At 38.8% G+C, this 20,408-nt stretch overlaps 1 protein-coding gene across 2 annotated transcripts; it reads right to left on the bottom strand.

Moving 5' to 3' along the window:
* Nucleotides 1–5,356: 5,356 nt before the first annotated feature.
* hic1 (hypermethylated in cancer 1) lies at nucleotides 5,357–18,101 on the bottom strand. 2 transcript variants are annotated; one of them, XM_079885576.1, is made up of 2 exons: nucleotides 17,938–18,101; nucleotides 5,357–10,675 (listed from the first exon to the last, which is right to left on the bottom strand). In XM_079885576.1, the coding sequence occupies exon 2, from the start codon at nucleotides 10,656–10,658 to the stop codon at nucleotides 8,466–8,468; it is 2,193 nt and encodes a 730-aa protein (XP_079741702.1). In that variant the 5' UTR covers nucleotides 10,659–10,675; nucleotides 17,938–18,101; the 3' UTR covers nucleotides 5,357–8,465. The 2 variants fall into 2 exon arrangements, with proteins under 2 accessions (XP_079741702.1, XP_079741701.1); XM_079885575.1 differs by lacking the exon at nucleotides 17,938–18,101 and adding an exon at nucleotides 15,756–15,922.
* Nucleotides 18,102–20,408: the final 2,307 nt, after the last annotated feature.

Raw genomic sequence — 20,408 nt, 5'->3', positions numbered from 1 at the left:
GTAAAGAATGTGGGAAACCAAGATCCTCTCATCCAATATCTGAAATCCTTGTGGGGACATTTTTTGGTCCCCATGAGGAAAACAGCTTATAAATCATAGTAAGTGATGCTTTTTGAAAATGTAAAAACGCAGAAAGTTTTCTATGACGGTATGTTTAGTGTAGGGGAATAGAATATACAGTTTGTGCAGTATAAAAACCATTATGTCTAAAGTCCACATAAAAATGGAAACTGTGTGTTTGAGTAATATAATATTAAAAAAAATTAAATGATAGATAAACTGCTGACTAAAATCAGAAACGCATCTGTGTTTAATGTAAATGTAAGCGTCACCATTTTGCCAGTCACATAAATGATATCAGCCTGTTTCAAAGGTGACGAGGTCTTCAAAATATGCAGATTGAATTCATCAGTGTAGAGAGTAAAACGCAGGGCTTGCTGTAATTTGCCTTAACACGTCGAAGCCCTTAAAGTTCAGGGTCTTGGCTGCAGACTTGTAACAGATGGAGTCCCAGTTCACAGTTCTGAAGAGTTACATTTATTCCGTTGAAACTCCTGGAACCTCTCCTCCTGTCTGCCCCTACTTGTTTTTATAAACTTTTTGTGACTTCATTACAGATCTCAAAATTGGACTCTGTTATTTTTTTTCCCCCCGCATCTCAATAAGCCACACGTGGCAGAGCGCTGGATGTGATTATGTTGCTGATATTTCCAGGAAATATTTTCTCCAGCGCTGTCGAAATGTTAATCGAGAGATGATCAAGTGTTTGTCTGTGCGATTAAGAGGTTGTTGGTTTCAAGGTGTTTTCAGATGTGCTCTGAGAGGGTTTCTGCATGAACTCCAGCTGACATAGTAATTGCTATGAAGAATGTGGATCTTTTGTAAGTTATGAGATTCATTCAGAATTTCTCCTGAACTAAACTCAGCTGGTTAGCTGCACTCAAGTCCAGATGGGAGTATCTGACTCGCCTTCACGCTCAGCTTTAATCATTCATCTCCAATACAAGCACAGCCTGATGACCCAAATGAACATTAAGAGAACTGTAGTTTGGTTAATAATATATTATTAAATTAAACAGTATATATCAATCTATATCAGTGCTGTGCAGTGGTGTTCTGAAATGAGGATGCAAAATCAAATGTAAATTCATGTCTCAGTTACAATTTTCCTTTTAAAATAAACATTACTTATAGTGTGTGGAGTCTCGAAATGTGAACCAGACAGAGACAGATAGATAGATAGATAGATAGATAGATAGATAGATAGATAGATAGATAGATAGATAGATAGATAGATGATAGATAGATAGATAGATAGATAGATAGATAGATAGATAGATAGATAGATAGATAGAAAGAAATTAAAAACAAACAAATCTTTGAACATTCAGTGAAAGTTATTTTATTGCCAAGTTGATTCAGATAATAAATGGAAAAAAAATGACATTTTCACAATGGCTTTTAAAGCAATTAAAAGCCCAATCAAAGTCATTCATTAAGATTTTGGAACTAAATGACACAATTTGAATACCCCACAAATTAATTTTATACAAAAAAATCTTATAAAACATTTGACATGCAATAAATACATTCATTTCAGTAAAAGCATTTTGTTGGAGGAAAAAAAAAAAAAAGGAAAAAAGAAAACTATCGACAACGCAATTTAAAAAAATACTGCTCAAATGTGTTTTTATTGCCTTTTTTTGGTCAAGTAAATCTTGCAAAAAAAGCACTTGAAAGTGGCATATTAAATTGTGTTATATTTGAAACAAGTTCAGAACAAGAAGTAATGGTGATCAGTGATATCAAAACAGACATGCTGGTGTATTACTTGGCTGGAGAGTAATGGGAACATTCACAGTGAGCTGGGTGGTTGAGTTGAGTTTGTGCCTTTTCCTCTTTTTCACTGTTCACACTTTTTTTTTTCACTAAATGCCTACAATTGTTTAAGGTCTTTGGTTGGTGTCTGGTTAATGTACTAGCCATTTTTTCTGCCCTTTATCACAACTTCCCCCACTTATTTTCCCTCATCACACTACTTACAAGCCTCTGTATGTGTGTGTGTAAATCTTGTAGCCATCTCAGAGATGTTCTGGATGGTCTCTTTCTTGCTGTGTCTCGTCAGTTACACTGGCTGTGTTTTACTTATGGCTTTTTCAACTCAAAGCGACACTCCAAAAGGAGCAGGGCAGCCTAATTAAATCTGACCTAATCTGGAACAGAGAGCAGTGACAGGGCTGTCTGCCATCCAGCTGCAAGTGTGTGTGGTCATGCATGATTACAGCGGCACGGTCCTATCAGGCAGTCGTTTTGCTGACGCTTTCTGTTGTTTACATGTTTGGTTAGGCTGTACAGAATTTTTAAGCATGTCTAATCAAGGATGATAAATACAAACAGAGCTCGGGATTGTGTGTCCTGGACTTTCACTGATTCGGGTCTCCGCTTCCAGAGTTTCGGCTGTGCCTGCATGCGTTCCAATCTAAACATGCAGAAGGAGACACTGGTAGCTGCGGTACCTCACTGCCAGCACAAAGACAGCCTGTTCCTGTCACACTGAGATGAGGTGATAATTTTAGGGCCTGGTGAAAGTATCGTGATAGTCCGCGCATAAGCTTTGCAATAGAAATGTGATCCGCCATCACTATTATGCCTCAGTGCCACTCTGAGAAAACAACTAAAACGTAACTTGACACTCTCACAAATGTTTCTCTACTTGCTGTTTAGTGATCCATTACAAGGTCAAGAACACAAGACAGATTTGTTTTGTAAAATCAGTCCCAAAGGACTGACAGAAAATGACTCACAATGAACTTTGCTCTTGCCTTATGAAAAATGCCTGGAAGAACCAACATAAAGAACCATTTCAGCAAAAATGGGTTCTTTATGGGTCAATGACAAATAATGACGACTTGGATAATGAAAAGAAAAAATATTGTACAAATCTAAAAATATAAAATGGTGTATCTATCAAGTAAAAAGTAATCAAATATTTTCCTTACACTTAGAATACATTTGTGAGCACAAAATTAATTGAACAGCATTCAAGTCCTTGTCAGAAATGTGTCTGTCATTGTTTTTTAAATATATTCTTCAATATCAATTGATTCCAGACCCCCACCCCCACCACCGTCAAAATCACGTCATTGACCCATAATGTGGTTTATATTGAACTAAAAAAATAATTGAAGAAACTTTCTTTTTTTAAAAAGCATGTCATTTTAATATTTCCACAGATTCAGTGGGAGGCAAAAACATCTGTGTGACCCGGCCAAAATTGTGCAACCCTAAACATGTTGGCCTTACTGGCAAGTGCGGGCGGCATTAGTATGTTCATTTCCCTTTTATATGGTCAAGTTTCCTTAATCACCAACTTCCTCTTTAATCTGCATCTCTGGGATATATTTATAGTTATTTAGTCAGAGACAATAGCCCCCGTATAAGGTTTACATAGTTTACGTTGCCTAGTGGAGGATATTAACACATGCCTTTAAGTTCACTTGGGAGCTCGATCGGGGCTTAAAGAGAAGTTATTCACATAAACATTTAGACAACTGTCTTCTTCAGCATGAAAAACAGTTGGGTGCCTCTTCATCAGAGGTGTGGGCAAGAGCTGAGCATCGTGGGTCAGGCTATAGGAGAGGGAGAACAACGGCTCGAGGTCATGTATAGAGAATGAAGGGAGGAGATTGAGTGGGAGGAAGAAGAAGGAGTGGCACGAACGAGAAGACCACTGAGAAAGACGAGTGATCGAAGTCATGATTCAAATATGAAGCCACAAAAATGATGATGTAAAACAGATGAATGTGTCAAAGCACCCTCACTCCCTATTGAACTATTTTCCTTCTTCTAAACAATGAGACAATGAAGCAGACAGATGGACAGGTGCATTGTGGGCCACACCACTGACACCAAGACATCCCACAATCATGGAAGATTCCACATGACTCACTGCAGACTGCTGTACATGAGTCAAGATCAACAATTTATGTTAAATCTAGATGGGTAAAAAAAAAAGTACCAGCTGTATGAAGGAAGTGAGCAAGGACATTTTATTGATAAGAATTTCTAAGAATCTCAATGCTTTGAACCTGTGAAGATTATCTCTCTGAGAGGATATGCACAAAACTGACAATTATGCATTTAATCATTCTTGTGATGAACCTTCTAACTAAAAAAAAGCTTTAGATTTGGCTATTTAAACATTCAAAGAGTATATTGGTTCCTTCTATACTTTATGACCAGCTTTGGTTTTCAGCTCTCACTGAGTGGGGTTTCCTGAAACTGAGAGGAATATTTCCTTTGGACATATTTATGAAGCATGGTCAGACTCAGAGTATATTGTTCCACATTTTTTACTCCATATCTCAAGTTTTGTTTCTCTTCGCAGAGCCCGTGATGAGGACAAGCAGGGTGAACAGAGGGTTAATGACTCAGAGATGCCAAACACCGCCAAAAACCGAAAGGAAGAGAAGATTATCAAATGATTATTCGAGGTTTAATACAAGTCAAGCTAAATCGACAGCATTTTTTTGATTAACCATCTTAATTTGTCCCCTTTCTTTTAAAAAATAAGGTTATGGTGATTCAATACGGCACTTGCAGTAGAAGTAAATGGGAAACTTTCTGAAGTGATTTTATAAAAGCACTTCTTCTGTTAAAACTTGTGTATTATCTGATCATTTTTTACAGCCCTAGGGTGTGTTATGCTGTCATGGCCACAAAGTTTTAATACTAGATATAACATCCTACTTTCACATTAAAATCATGTTAAAACACCCATTGTCTTTTGAAACAGTGAGTAATTTGAATGTTTACGGATTGGCCCCATTCGGTTGCATTATAAGTGCCTCGCTGTAACCCAGACTTTCGCTCTTTTAAAGCAGGGACGACAAGTCTAAATACATTTTTGTAATCAGCACTATGCCACAAATGCTGTAAATTTGGGTAAACTGGTATCGAAACATCTTTGAGGAGCACAAATCAAGGATGGAGGTTTTCAGTCTGCTTTTCCATAGATAGACAACGTCTGCAGTCCTGCTCTGTTCTCTCTCACCGTCCTTTGCTTTCTCTGTCCCTCTCTATCATCATCTGCCTATCTGCTTTTGAGCAGAACCACACCAAACATCCTGCTCACTGCTACTACAGAGTCAAAAGTTCACTTCCCCGGCTCAACTTTACTCCTTTGTAACCGTTCCATTAACAGAAGCACTTTTGGTAGGTTCAGATTGCTGGAGCGTAAAAAACACAACCAAACATCTCACCTGCCCCCTGATCCCCGACTCACACACACCTCTATATTCCCAGAGCCGTCAGTGAATGCAGAGGCACTTAATATTTCGTTTTCTTTTCTCTATGCTTTTGGAACCGAAGTGGAAAATTTCTTTCTTTTTTTCCTCTTGTTTTGTCTGTCGGGGAGCAGGAAAGAGAGAGCGATAGATTTTCGATGAGAGCGAGCTAATGAATGGTGGAGAAGGGGAGTGTGAGATTTATTTTCCCACCACTGAAATCCACTTCAAACGGACTGCCACATCTCCTCAGCGAGTATTAATATGTCTGCGGTCAGAGTTTTAACTGTTATGATAGCTGTAATATTGTTCTATGCCTCGAGTCAGAAGATTTGTATTCCGTTTACGCTCTGGGTTTCGTTTGGATACAAACAAACCTCCGTGCCCAGACTGTTTTCATGTGTTTTGCAAAATTAAGTTGAGAGGAATTTCTGGATCTCGGCTGTCCACTTAAGAGTGTTGGGAAATTTCAGCATCTGTCTCGCCCCAAACAAGCTGGTTTCATGCGTGTGGTTTAATAGTACATGTATACAAAACCTCACTGGGAGTCTAATCCTGCCTCTCGGCAAAAAGGTCAGCTAAAGTTTCTGCAGGCCCGCCCAGAACAAATTGGTCAATCAACTTCAGAAACTATGCTTCCCTCCTTACCAACCCGGCCAAGTGTTTATCATTGCGGCGAATTATTGATAAACACACAACATTTCTTATACAGCATAACGTTAACAGTAATCGGACTTGCTGTCTGGCATTTCTTTTAGTGCATGTGTGAGTTTCAAACTGTGCTTTATAACTCTAAGTACCTTCAAGTGTACAGAGAAACATACAGAATTCTTATCAAGAAATCATTTTTAATTTACAAATTTGCCTTTTATGGTAATTAAGTCATTTACCGTTTCATTGTGTAACTACAGTATTCTGTAATGTAAAAATAGTAGACAGTTGCATAGGCTAATCAGAAAAGAAACAAAATCAAATAATCATTTCAAGGGGGAATAAAAAAGACAAGTTTTTTGCATTGTGAAATAACCACATGTTTAAAAAACAATAAGATCCCTTCAGAAAGTGTGCTTGAATTATAATGTATAAGACACAGACAGCAAATATGTTTGTGTTTTTATGTTAAACTATTGCTAAAGCATTGTGTCACCCACCCTTTGATAGGCTCAGTCCTGAGGTAAGCACCAATGTCATTTCGCTTTGATTAAGAGAGTTCAATCTGACCAAAATATTAAAAAAAGAAAACAGAAACACTTTGTATAGCTGACATTCTACAGAGTAAAGCCCAGGTTCAATATTCACTAAGCTCTAAAGCTTTAAGATTCACTAGTTCTTTCACAGTGCATTTGTGGTTTAAGTTTTCACATTCACCAACTGAGGTTGCAATTGTAACTAGTGGTTAACGAATAAAAATTTCACTTAAGGTCTGGCAGAGGAAAAGACAAAAATGTCAACATGGTCTTTGGAATAAAAAACAGCAGGTGCCGTATCTTATTAGAGCATTTACATCTACGGTAAAACGATTTATTTAGAGTCAAAGCAGATGAATTGTAAGACATAAAGGAAGCAACCCTAAAAGGCTACCGTGTTTCATGTTGCTTGAAAGAAATGAAGGATTGGTCGTTGTAAGTGTAGCTTATGATATGTTAGTGCGGTAGCTGGGGGATTAGGGTGTATGATCAGATCACAGGGCCCGGTCAACTGGCATAAAATCTAACATTAGTGGGAAAGACAAGCGCGGATAGTCTTCGAAAATCTGAGATTTCACAGGGCTTACCCTGAGTGGACCAGCTGCTGCTATCTGCGCTCACAGTATCAGATAGAGAGAGAGAGAGAGCCCTGCTCCTCATGTTCAGATGGTTGTCACATTAACGGCTCTACGTACGTGTGTGTGTGTGTGTGTGTGTGTGTGTGTGTGTGAGGCACCACGGGGTTAAAGCCGTCACATTAGCCTGAAATTAACTGCACTGTAATAGGGGTGAGGAGGCCCTCTCAAACATTTCACATAAGGAAAGGTCTTAAAGGTGTTGCTGAATCAATCACTTACAAAATGTCACTGTTTATATACACAAAAGTGCCTTCGCTGTGACCGTTAAACATCTAGTCATGCAGAGAATCTTTCAAAGGGGTCGACTGCAATGCAACTGAAGCATATGAACTTTTCAAAGGCACCACCCATGCTTAGTCTGTTGCACCAGATGGACCGAAACACGTGGACACAGATTGTTATATCATGATCGGAATATGCACAAAGATATTCCAGTTGTGAGATCACAGGGCAGTACTTGCTACTTTTTCAATAAGCTTAAGGCACTTGGCATTTGAGGAAAGGAAATGGAACAAAGACACTAAATAGCTCGGGACCATACACCTGAAGGTAAAAAAAAAAAAAATGGCACTCTCTGTGAACTATCATTCCACGCTGAAGGGGATAACTACATCAATGCAGAGAAAAGCTTAGATCACTTTACCTAAGTCCTGGAACAAACACTCTTCAGTTAGTTGCTCCCTTTAGTATGGAAAAAAAACTGGGCCATTCACAAAGCTGGAAAATCAGATACAGGTGATCCAGTACTCCGAAAAATAGTCTATAAAAAGTCCTCCAATTACTATAAAATCCCAAAGATTTGGCTTTTTCTTTTGTCCAGATTACTCTCTCCATTCTGGACAGAAGCCCTGAATATTGTTCATATGTGCTTTTTCATTCTATATACACCAATAATACTTAGTACACAGGTTTAGGGTACGATTGCAACTCTCTTTTGTAACATTTGACATTTTCTCTTTGGCTTTTCATCATACAAAAAAAAAAAAAGGAAAATAAAAATAAATAAAAACAATCTCTTTTTGGTTTTCAATTGGTTGTTTGGCTCGGTGATTGAACAAAAAAGAAGTTGTTTTTTTTTATAAATACTGCATTGTCTGAGTGTCCAACGGTCAAAACAGATTATAAATAAAGCAGTTTCCTCCTTTTAGAAAAGTAATTTTAAGAAATGCACGTACTGCAAAATCTGCAAAGAAAGGCACGTTCAGAATTAAACAGCTTTGTGCATTTTTATGGCCAACACATTCCGGCCTCCACTCTTTGAGGTGCAGGTTCAAATGAAGATGAGGTGAGAGTTGAATACTGTGAATGGTATACAGTGATGTCTCTTTAGAAAGTATAGTTAGTGGTTCCCCCCTCTAGCTGGGAGAGTAGCGGTCAATGGTGCGGGACTCTGCCGAGAGCTGCTGGGAAGTGGGCGGCAAAGACGGGTTCAGGATGTCCATCTTGTTGTGAGTGAGGCCGAGGTGTTCCACAGCCAGCTTTGACAGCGGGTAGAGGCTCTCCATGACCTTGGCGTCAGCCAGCAGGTGCTGAGAAGCTGCAAAAAGGTCTGAGGTTTTCTCCTGCTTCAGACCCAAATGCTCAGCTGCGTACTTGCTCAGGGGATAAATCCCCTCGGAGAAGTCCATCTTCAGCTTGCCGTCAGGGGTCAGTCCTCCACCAGCTGCTCCACTGCTGTGCATCTTCATGTGACTGATGAGGTTGCGCTGCTGTGCAAACTTGCCACCGCACACCTGGCACTCGTAGGGCTTCTCTCCGGAGTGAATGCGCATGTGCTCCGTCAGACGGTACTGCCGAGTAAAGCGCATGCCGCAGGCGTCACAGGCAAAGGGTTTTAGGCCCAAATGGCTGCGCATGTGGCGTGTCATGGTACCACGTTGGGTGAACTTCTTGCCACAGATGCTACAGGGGTATGGGCGTGTAAGCCAGTGGGTTTTTTCATGCTGCCTCAGGGTGGCGGGATCTTTATAAGACTTGTCACAGGAAGAACAGCGATATGGTCGTATGATCTCCCCAAGTCCAATGGAATGGAGGTTTTGTGCCGATTTGTTGTCTAGGAAAGGGCTGTGGAGGCCACTAGTGCTGTTCAAGCTTGTAGGTCCATGGGCATTGATGGGTTTGCTGCTGTTGTTGTCCACCTCACTCCCATTGTTTAGCTCTTCCTCATTATGCGTTTCCACATGGGCATTAAGCTGCTCTGAACTGGGGAAGCCTTTGTCGCAAGGGATGCACACGTACAAGTTATCCCCAAAACTCTCTGGCTCGTACGGCATGTGATATCTTCCACCTGGAACAGATGGAGATGGACGACCCTCACTGCTCCCCGTCTCCTCACTGCCGGTCCCATTCTCATCCTCTGCATCATCGCAATTCCCCCTGTCATAGCCCCGTTCGCTCATGTTCAGCTTTTCCTCGCTATTCTTATGGTGGTTCATGTGCTGGTGGTGTCTCTCTTTATCCTGCTCACCCATTCCTCCACTGTCATCCTCTTCATCCTCCTCATCTTCATCCTCTGGGTTGGAAGGCTCATTCTTCACCCACCGATAGATGCTGGACCCATCTCGACCTTGTTCTCTGGAGTCCTCCATGGGTTCTGGGCTGGGAGGGCAGGGGTAAGGTTCTTGGCCCTGAGGACGGTGCAGGTGGGGAAGATGGGGTGCAAGTGGATGATTGGGATGGGGGAAGGGGTGTGGGGTGAGAGACCCCGCATGATGGGCTGCCTCCATTTTTCTGGAGCCATCGTTAGGACTGAGCAGGGGGCTGGTGCTTTGGTCTAGCTCCCCCTCAGGCTCCTCCTCTGGGTGAAGTGAGGAGATCAAGTGGGGATGACCAGAAGGATGCTGGGATTGGGGGCTTTTCTTGGACAAGTCAAGGCCATAGACAGATGAACAGTTCCTGTCAGTAGGGGCCAAGCGCAGGCCTGACTGTGGCGACAGGGATGCCTTTGCTGGGGGGTATGGTGGTGGACCCTGGGTGTGAGCTGGTGCATAAATCTCTCCACCATGGGGGGGCAGTGGGAGGGAGGGCAGGTCCTCTAATGGTGTAGGTCGAGGGGTGCTCATTACTGAGTGGATGACAGGGGGAGATATTCGAAACCGCCTTCCCCCCATGGCACTGGGGTCTATCTTGTAAGGTAAAAACCCAGGGTTAGGACGTAAATGGTACTTCCCATTCCTCTTCAGCTTCTTCTTGCATAGAGTCACCAGATCCAGCAGTTGCAGGTAACTTGCAGCCGCCAGCACTGCACCTATATTTGGCTCAGTTGGTGAGGTGGGGTCACCTTCACTTAAGCGTCCTGTGTAAATATAGTCAAGAATGACTCGAAACACACCTGGACTGACCATTTCATGGTCCAGATTGATGAGGTTGTCATGAACAACAAGAGACTTAAGGTAGAGGCTACTGGCTGCCAGGATGTTCTTGTGAGCACGGAACAGTGCATTCTGCACCACAATGATAACATCACATAAGAAGCCTTTGGTTCGTTGTGTGTTCAATTGCAAGAGGAGGTGCCTAGCATGACTTGGGACTTCCATGGCATCCAGCATCGACTTCAGACCAATACCTGAAACAGAAGAGAAATGCAACAATTAGAAGCCAGATATTTGTTGCAGACAAATTTACTACCAGATGCTTATCAAATGCAGCTGAATTTTGCTTACTTATTTGAGTACAGTGGTATAAGAGGCCATGCCTATTCCCTTTTTTTTAAATAGCTGTCTTTTGAAATATAACACATTACTGACACATCTGTTCGTGTTAGACTACCTTGTAAAACTTGACTGGCAGCCCTTAAAGATATGAAAAAGAACACTTAAGCTTGTGTGCATTTTCTTGAGTCTTAATATGGTTCTTCATTTACTCTTTGATATCTTTGTAGACTTTCAGGTAGGGAATTGAGGGCAAACAATTCAGCTTTTCCTTTAATACAACAAGCATCAGAAGAACTCCATAAAAGTGAGCTATAGCTGACCGAGTGAAACTGCAATGGTTTTGTCATTATCGAGATACAAACCCACATGTTTAAAACTTACAGTGAAGTAGTTAACAAAAAAAGAAAGAAAAAAGACAGGGGACAAATGCCAGTATAAACATGTTTTCATATTGCTGTCTTCCTGATAAAGAATTCCAGAGGTGGTGTGTGGAGTTTTAAACAAAGTCAGACTGAAGGTTTTGCAAGTGTGATGAACAGCAGGCATAAACCAGCAGGGACAAAAAATGCAGCAAATTCATGACAGGACACTCTGCTGTAGTATACTGTATAGAAGTGTGACTTACAAATCAAACCATTTTCAAAAGATCACTTGTCAGAGGGTTCCTACAAGTTACTGCATAAACATTCAACCAACAATGGCAAGTTTAAATTCTAAGCTGAATGCAACAATTCGCAAAAATAATATTTTCTGGTAAATATGTAATGTTTATTGTTTAAACCCTGCTACGTAAGGATAGTCTGTAGATAAAACGGATATTTAGGGTCCCTCAGGGGCTGGTTTCACTGATGGGAAACAAGAAGCTAAATAAATAGTCATCACAACATCAGTTCCTCCTCTCATTGTTTATTTCATTGTATAAAATAATCCTCTTAGATGAATACTGTAGTTTGTAGTCATAAGCTTCCATTTAATTAGCCCTTAAATCCAGCAACGCAATCTACCCTATAAATTCAACCACAACCGTAACGCCAGAAAATCAGTGTTATACACAATGTGTGAATTATTCAATGACTTTTAGTGGTTTGCCTTTTTAAAGAAATTCCTGTCAGTAATTTTCTGGTTATTCATCTCCTACAACCCATTTAAATAACATTCGGGATATTACTAATATATATATATATATATATATATATGTATATATTTGTGTGTGTTCTTGTATATATGGTGAGGACACAAATTTGTATAATAACATGGGTATTACAACGTAAATATGGTTTATGAGGACGCTTCCTGTGTGTGTGCATGTGTGTAAAACTACAACAAAGTTTTAAGAAATTAGTAGCATACTGTTTTTTGCAGTGTCCGATACTGATCTTGAGGGAAGGAGCTCAAACAGTTGCTAAGGTATAACCTCATCAGGCTAACCCCAAATAAACAGTTGACATGTAGGCCTGTACAAAAAAAAAAAAAGGGGGGGGGGGGGGTCTGGTTTCCACTATTCCTATTTATTAAAATTAAAACAGTAAAATGTAATGCACAAAAAAGCTGCATCTCTGTCTCTCTTTAAAGTAAAGAGCAACTGTGCACTGTAGAGACGCAGGAGGACGCGCTTGTCATTCTGGTATCTCCACTATAGAAATAAACACAGTGAGGCAGAGAAACCATACATGGACAGAATTAAAGTTCGTCTATTAAAATAAAATAATAAAATAAAAAAAATTACTGACAACATATATTTATAAAACAATTAGCCTATATGTGTAAATTTTTTGTGTCAAAACAGTTCATTTAGCCCGGTGCCAAAAAACATTTGCACATCAGGGAAAAACAACAACGCTTCAAATCAGAAGTCATGGTTTTAAATTATTTTTGAACATTTCCGTCTTGTGGAAATAATGCCGGAGCTGGTTATGTTCGGTCTGCAGTGCACCTGTAGGCTACCTTCCTCCTTTATGTCAGCCTGAACACTCGAGTTAAAGGTTATTCAATACAATTTTCCTAATTCATAAATCATGTATTCCGTTTAATTTCTAGTTTTTTTAACGATTATATAATTGCATAATTTGTAATTAGGCCAATATAAAAGAGGATACACTTTCACGAACGCACAGAAACAAAGAGACGAAATTATATCAATTGCCTGTTGCAGGCAAAGTTACCACAATGAAGCGCCTCAACCAAACAAACATTACCCGCAAAATGTCCTCTCAGGCCGCATCTGTCTTAATAAAGCACTAACGTTGTGTAGCCTAACTCATCTCCTCCCCTGCTGCCCACGGACACGTCTCATCACTGACAGGTGTATTTTAAGGTGAATAGCCATTTTTGGCTCATGGTCTTTCCATTAGCTGTGAGAGTTTGACAAAGCAGCAGATATGAGCGCGTGATTTACAACGATTCGTGCCGAACTGTCCTGAACGTGCTGCTTATAACAACTTCTATTAAGCACAAGAAGATGACAAAATAGAAGGAAAAATGTAAACAATAAAGAAAGAAACGGGGGGAAATGGAAAGAGGGCTGTGGTTAAACCTGAAAGTTTTTATTAGAAATACAAAGAACGAAAATCAGTCAGACAGCGTTGTCAACAAACATAATAAAATCCTTTCAGACCTTCAACGTGTTAAGATTAAAAGGGAAGTGATGAAAGACGTGTTATAAAACGACTGTTTGAATTTAACGCGTAAACACTCAGCCTACTTCCTCTCAATCATAGCCTATGACCTACGCGTCTTTAAAACACACTTTTGCATCAGAGAATTTGAGTGAATATGATTTAAATGAATAAGCCTTTTTTTAAAACGTCTCAACAAAAGTGGTTTTGATCTAAACATTAGAAAACATTAGCCTAAATGGGTCGTCAATCTCAAAAACATTTTACTGAATAAATAAAGTTAATTTGAATAACTAATTTGAATATAAATACAAACGCTATCGATGCTCAATAAAATTGTTCGGGTGTGCAGCGCATCATGCTACAGCTTGGTCTATTTGCTATATTTGGTATGGTATGGACTGGATTAAAGACAGTGCATGGGTCATATTTTAGGTGCTTTGGTATTCATTAGCCCTGTGTTTTGTCTCTGTTGTCATTTTGCTGGTTTAGGGGCGAGGCAGGGGTCTGCTCGTGTTCTTAAGACTTCCTCTCTCTCACTCTCTCTCTCTCCGCCCTCGGTCTGTCATCTTTCTCTCTTTTTTTTTTTTTTTTTTTTTTTTTTTACCGCAAAAGCGTCCTCCCTTAGAGATTTATCCCGTAGAATTAGTCTAATGTGCCTTTAAGGAACATACAGTCAATCAGTCATAAAGCACATCTTTCAAAATTCCTGAAGTGGCGTATAGACGTTGTAAACATGAGAAACACAATAAATATTTATAGGCCTCGGTGTATTTTGTTTGTTTGTTGTTGTTGTTGTTTCAGGAAAAGGAATGGCACATAAAACAGAAAAACATATACGGATACATAGGCTATACATTCAAATGACAAGCATAATTTAAAGAATGTTGGCCCTATAATTTGAAATAGCCTATAAAGTGCAGATAGCCAACACGTGTTCAAGAAATAAAAAGAGAATAAAAATGTTTGAAATTAGTTTTTAATTAATGTCAGTTTTAAAAGAGTTTGCCATAACTTATTTTTCAAGTTTTACTGTTTCCTAAGACATGCTCGTTTTGTGAATGGAAGGTAAAACCTGCGCAAAACCTCTTGGCACCAAGAAGCGAGCGTTTGTCTTGGATCGTGCCTGTTTAAAGTGGTTTAAAGTCAAACAGCAAAACAACTGAGATTTATCGACCATTTTGCATATATTTTGAAGGTAGGAGCTTGGAAAAGAGCATATCATGCGTTGCAGATTCCTCTTCCACAGCTTGTCTTATTGCGATCATATTCTCTCGCGCGCTCCATCAGCACACGCAGCTCTGGATATTCATTCATAAATACTACTGGGAGGATTTGCTCACCATCCCCTATATGTGGCCTCTATGGTCAGGGATGAGATGGAAATATTCTAACCACATATCACATAATCTAGGCCTATATCGGTTTTATGTTCGGCTACCTACCATAAGAATCTCTTGGATGGAGTCTATTAGAGAAGTTGAAAATAAATTTTAAAAAAAAATCTAGGCAAGCATGAGAATATTCTCATTCTCTCTATGAGCATGTTACACTTTTAAATGTTAATTTAAAAAAAAATCTATTATGCCATACAATTATTTCTTAGTTTTACATCTATGATTAGGGTAGGCTATAGGGTCTTTTAAAAAATATTTGTTTGACTCCGTATAAAACTAAATTATATCACTCCATTAAATCGTTTAGTTTTCATTAAACAAAATACATTATTGAGAGCTAGTCAATAAACGTGCGAAATGTTGTTCAGTCTAAACAGAGAATCTAATCTAAAATAGCCTAAGTGACATCAACAATCTAAAACTCTCAAAACATGCAGAATTGAAATAGTTCATTTACGTTCAGACTGAACTTTAAGCAAGACATCGTGTAGCTGTCTTTAAAATCGAATCATTCTCTTTAAAGTCAAATCACTCGCATGTGAAACACCATGAATTTTCAATTAAGGATGAGCTGAGAGCCCCGTCACTGTGATGATCACACCGCCAATCACCGATCACAACACTTCTGGATTCATAATGCGATTAAACTTGTACTTTGCAAAGTCCCTTGTTCGCTTTCTCAAGGCAATAAATGAAAACTTTACCGTTTCTAAATATTTTAAAACTTTTGATCTCTCCAAAAAAAGCAAGTATTTGCGTGCTGAAAATAATCGTGGGGTTAATAATAGCCTACTAAAATGTGCAATACAAAAAATACCGAAAGGCAAACAATCGGGTCTTGATTTTTTAAAACATTTACATCTAACTCCAAAAGTGCTGACAATTTAAACAGTTGAATCTCGGAATAATATTGTGTATAACTATGAATAAAGTGTTGATGAAGAGGCTATGGTTAAAATGTTAAGAGCATTGAACGTTACCTGGATGCCCGATCTCTTCTGCCATCCGATCTAAGTCTCCCTTAATGATCATCTCAACAGTCTTTTGGAGTCATTTCTGACGTTTCAACTTTGAACTGCCAGCCTCCCAAAAACCATGCCAGTTTTCCGAGCACGACTGCCAACTCTTTTTTATTATTAATTGCAATGAATTTCGTGTTGCTCACCCTCCCTCTTGCTCTCTGTCCCTCCTCCTCCTATCTCTCTCTCTCGCTCTCTCTCTCTCTCACTCACTCACTCCTCCTATAAAAATACGTGCGTACTCCATCAGTTTTCCTCGGTTTTTTTGTATGTTTTGTAATTTCCTTGGCTATTTTTGCATGGATGTAATAACGCGACTGGAGATGATAATGGGCTTCTGGGCTGTGTGAGTGTTTTAGCGCCTCGTGTGATGTCAGTCTACAATAAAACTAAAAGGTAAAATCGAGGGCAGGAACTTAGAGTGACCCCAACTTGAACTTCTCAACACATCGAGGCTTCGTCTTAAAGAGACAGGCGTTTTATCGTATCACAACATATTTTTACGTTATAGAGTAGCTGTTATTATGACTGTGAACTACTTAAACACAGATAGCCTGGTGGCTATAACTTCTGTATTGAGTTCGTGATCATGTTATTCAGGAAAATAAATACTGAAACGGCACACCCCTGTCTGTATGTTTACTCACAAATACACTGATTAACTTTCGCATAAAAATGTATGTCTTAGGCTATTTAAATTGTATTAATTGAAGACAGTTGCACAACAAAAAATACCATCATGTTATTAATACTGTATGGCTGTACCATGGTATTTTTGGAAGAACCTTGAGGAATATGTACCATGGTATATAGCCTATATATCAAAGTGCCTTGGTACTTTTGGTTACACTTTATTTTAAGGTGACGTAGTTACTTACTCAAATAAGTAGGCTGAGTCATATTAATTTAACATGTACTTAAACAGTGACAGTTAAGGTTTGGTTTGCTTTAGGGTTAGTTACTTGTAATTATGCATAATTTACTGTTATTACAATGCAGTAAAGTGTAAATACGTCACCTTAAAATAAAGTGCTACATTAGTTTTTTGTACGGGAACTTAGATGGTAAGCAATGTTTTGATCTCAAACAATTAGATGCCCTTGACATTGAAGTTGACAAATTCAATCTATAATTATTATCTGGAGAAATTTAAGATTAGTTTAATTATTTGTAAGCTAATTTATTGGTGTATCTGTAGCATCAGTACTACTATCTATAATGACACAATTCATAAGTCTTAACTCACACCCTTTTACACAGGCATTTATTTGATCCCGATATTTAGACAGAAAAGCTGCAGAAATTATGCAAAGACTGCATCACCCAACACACTGACAAAAAAAATGTAGTCATATGATGTAACTACACCACTGGAAATTTTGTGAGCTTCAATAATAGATATGTGTCATTTTCATTCATGTAGCTAATTATTTATTCTGAAAATTAAGGCTCAAGTAAGATTATTCTTTTTATTAGCAGGTCTAGTGTCAGTGTAATAGATGCCATGGCCTATTGACAGATCGCAGTTTCTTGCACACACTCTTAACAAAAAAAGTTTTGATTAAGTTAGTTGTTTAGACAACCATCCATGTAGTATGGGGTCTTAAGAACCCATAATGTGACATCAATAACAATTATTTTTTTAATCTCCAAAAAAACAATATAACTCATACAAAACCATACACAGTTAAAAAAAAAACGGTTCTTCATCAGGATAGAGTTCCTACTTGAACTCCTTGCTGAACTTAAGAACTCCTGAAGAACCTTTATTTTTAAGCATGTATATTGATCAGTTTTGTTCTAACAGCTATACAGACGGGATGAAATATGTTGTAGTATGTAGCCTAATAGTGATAGTAGGCTATGTGATAGTAGTCACTCTGGCTGGCAAGTTGTGTTTTGTTTTATTTGTTGTCAAATTTTGGGATGAAAACATTTTAAGATATTTTGTATATATGTATTTTAAGATGCATTCTAAGTAGTATTTAAAAAAGAAAATCCGACCAAAAAGTACAATAAGTTTTCCTGCTGTCCAGACATGCACGAGCGCCAGTTATCGTAATCTATGTTGGCACGCGCTCACTTAGCACACCTGAACGCGCCGCAGGTAACTCACACGATACATGCATTAACATAAACTCACCTCGGATTCATGTCTGATGCTCTTGCCGATCTTGACTTTCCCTTTACGGGATTTCCCCTGTCCAAAGATCCCCAATCGTCCAAATTCCTCTTTAAAACGTAAACCTTTCCCGGTGTTTCCAGCTTCTTCCGTGTTGTCCCTTGTCCTTTACCCTTCTCCCCTTCTCTCTCCCTCTCCTCGTGTTAGAATGGATCGGACACTTGAGAATCTGGATGGACTCTGATTGGCGTTCGTCTTCAGAATCACTGCAGGCTGCGCGCGCAGCGACACCTAATGGCTTATATTATTATAAAATACATACGTTCATCATAAAACGGAAATAATGTGGCATGCATTTCTAAACTAACATAAGCAAATTCGATTTTTTTTTTGTTAGATGAATTTAATTAATAGTGGTATAATTCAAAATAAAATACGGTGTCTGTAACGAAGCAGAACTGTTGTGAAATTCTCGTGTCAAGTCACCTTTATAGCACTGTTTCAGCTTTACAGTGATAAACAGGAAAATAATGATCAATAACACAAACAGAATTCAGTTCTGCTGTAAAAAAAAAAAAAAAAAGATAAAAAAGAAAATAGTGTCATTATACCAAGTTGTATTAAAATTGCATATGGCAAGTAAAATTGCATTTGCCAATGTTCCTGGATCAACATATTTTGTCCCCTAGCCCAATCCCAATCCCTACCCCTAAACCTAACACCCATGAGTTATCCCTAAAATCAGAGGGAAATGATAGGTGAATAACACTGATGTAGAAGCACATAACTCTGGCTGTAAACCTAAACTTGACATAAACTGTAATCTTGTCCCTCAAATCTGATTGGTTGATTGGAATGTTGTTCCAGGACCAACAAAAATGTTGATCCAGGAACTTCTTGTCCGTGATGAAATCACGTTCACCCTCCAGGTTGGTATTGCAAAGTTAGGATTAATTTCCTTTAATTTTCTGATTAGCTTTATAAATGTTTAATTTTGCTATATGCAGCAGAATTTAAGTTTTTGTTACAGATTATTGTAACCACATGAAAAATTTCACCTGTTCTTGTTTTTTGAAGGGACGATTTTGTGGTGTTAAATTCTTTAATAAGAAAGTTCTTAAATAACTTTCTTTCTTTCTGTTTTTTTATTTATCCTATTCCCCTTTATTTATCGAATATCCGATCATTTTTTTATAAAATAGCCTTCTGTTGTGGTAGAAAATAGATGCCAGGTGTCTTTAAGGACTTTTTTTCTTTTGAGACTTTGGAGTAATTTATGTTTTATAAGGCCTTCATTCATGCATAATCTTGCTGCACACAGTTTTACTAGTCATTAATATTTTCTTGTAAGAAACATGACAACTATATACACCTTCAGTCTGACTGCCTAGTGAATTTAAGACAGAGATTCCCATGGTGTCATGTTTAGTCATTATTTTTGCTATCGCTTTGTGGCGTCTCTCGTTTGTTGTTGATCGCTGAGATGAAAGTGGTTTTTCGTCGGGCACTCAGCTGGCAGAAGCCTTTTCGTGTCGCAACCTGCCCCCCAGGACCTTGAATTACTCTAACAGCTGACTGACATCTGTTTCCTCGTCTCTCTCCTGAAATTACTGCAGTTCTAGATGCTGCTTTTTAATTAGAATTGTCAAACTCATAGCAGTCTGGCTTTACTGAGGTGGATGTATTGTCTTTAACTTCCAGTTTCTCTTGATGAACTTATGATAACCTCAAAAAACAGAGATAGGCAGAGCTAGACAAAGGACAGATCATGGTCCAAACAGCACCTGGATGTTTTTCAGTTCACTTTTAATGTTACGGTGTGGTATAAAATTCACTGCCCATATGTCGGAGAGAAACAATGGGAATCAGTTGCTCGAAATAGCTAAGTTGTTAAATATAATTGCCGAATTTGACCCCTGTGACTCACTGACCTTGACTCATGTGACACCAAAGTCATTTGGCTCTGTTATGTTTATTGTTTGTTTACTGGCTCGTTATATTTGCCAAAGTCAGCTCTTTCGCTTTCTTGAGGACATATTGGGCCTCATTCATGCAACATGAGCAGAACGAATTTTTAACCATTCTTACATAAATAGTCACATTCAATTAACATAAAAAAAATGTACACACAAATTTGTTCTGCTTGTGTTTCATGAATGAGGCCCAGTATGCACACAAGCAAAATTTACATTTTGTTGATTTGGATATGTGTTCAAGTGAGGGATTTGGAAACACTTCAGACATCACATAGCCAGTCTCTCTGATCGACAGAGAGGAAGTGAACTGCAAGACTTTATCTCAGCAATCACAGTTACCTCCCCGCAGCCAGCTAGCTTGTGAATATACGCACTTTAACATCTATAAGAAACTGATCTGAATTCCTAATGAGTCAACAACAGGTCAATGCCTCCTACTCACTTTGTGTTAACAGTGATTAAGTGAATGAAAGCTGTGTTAAAACGTTAACCAGGTCTGCCACTGGATCACAGTGC

This window comes from Squalius cephalus (assembly GCF_949319135.1).
Source record: "Squalius cephalus genome assembly, chromosome: 11".
NCBI classification, from domain to species: Eukaryota; Metazoa; Chordata; class Actinopteri; order Cypriniformes; family Leuciscidae; genus Squalius; species Squalius cephalus.
The sequence above is the reverse complement of the archived record's forward strand: the minus strand, read 5'-3'. Positions and strand labels throughout refer to the sequence as shown.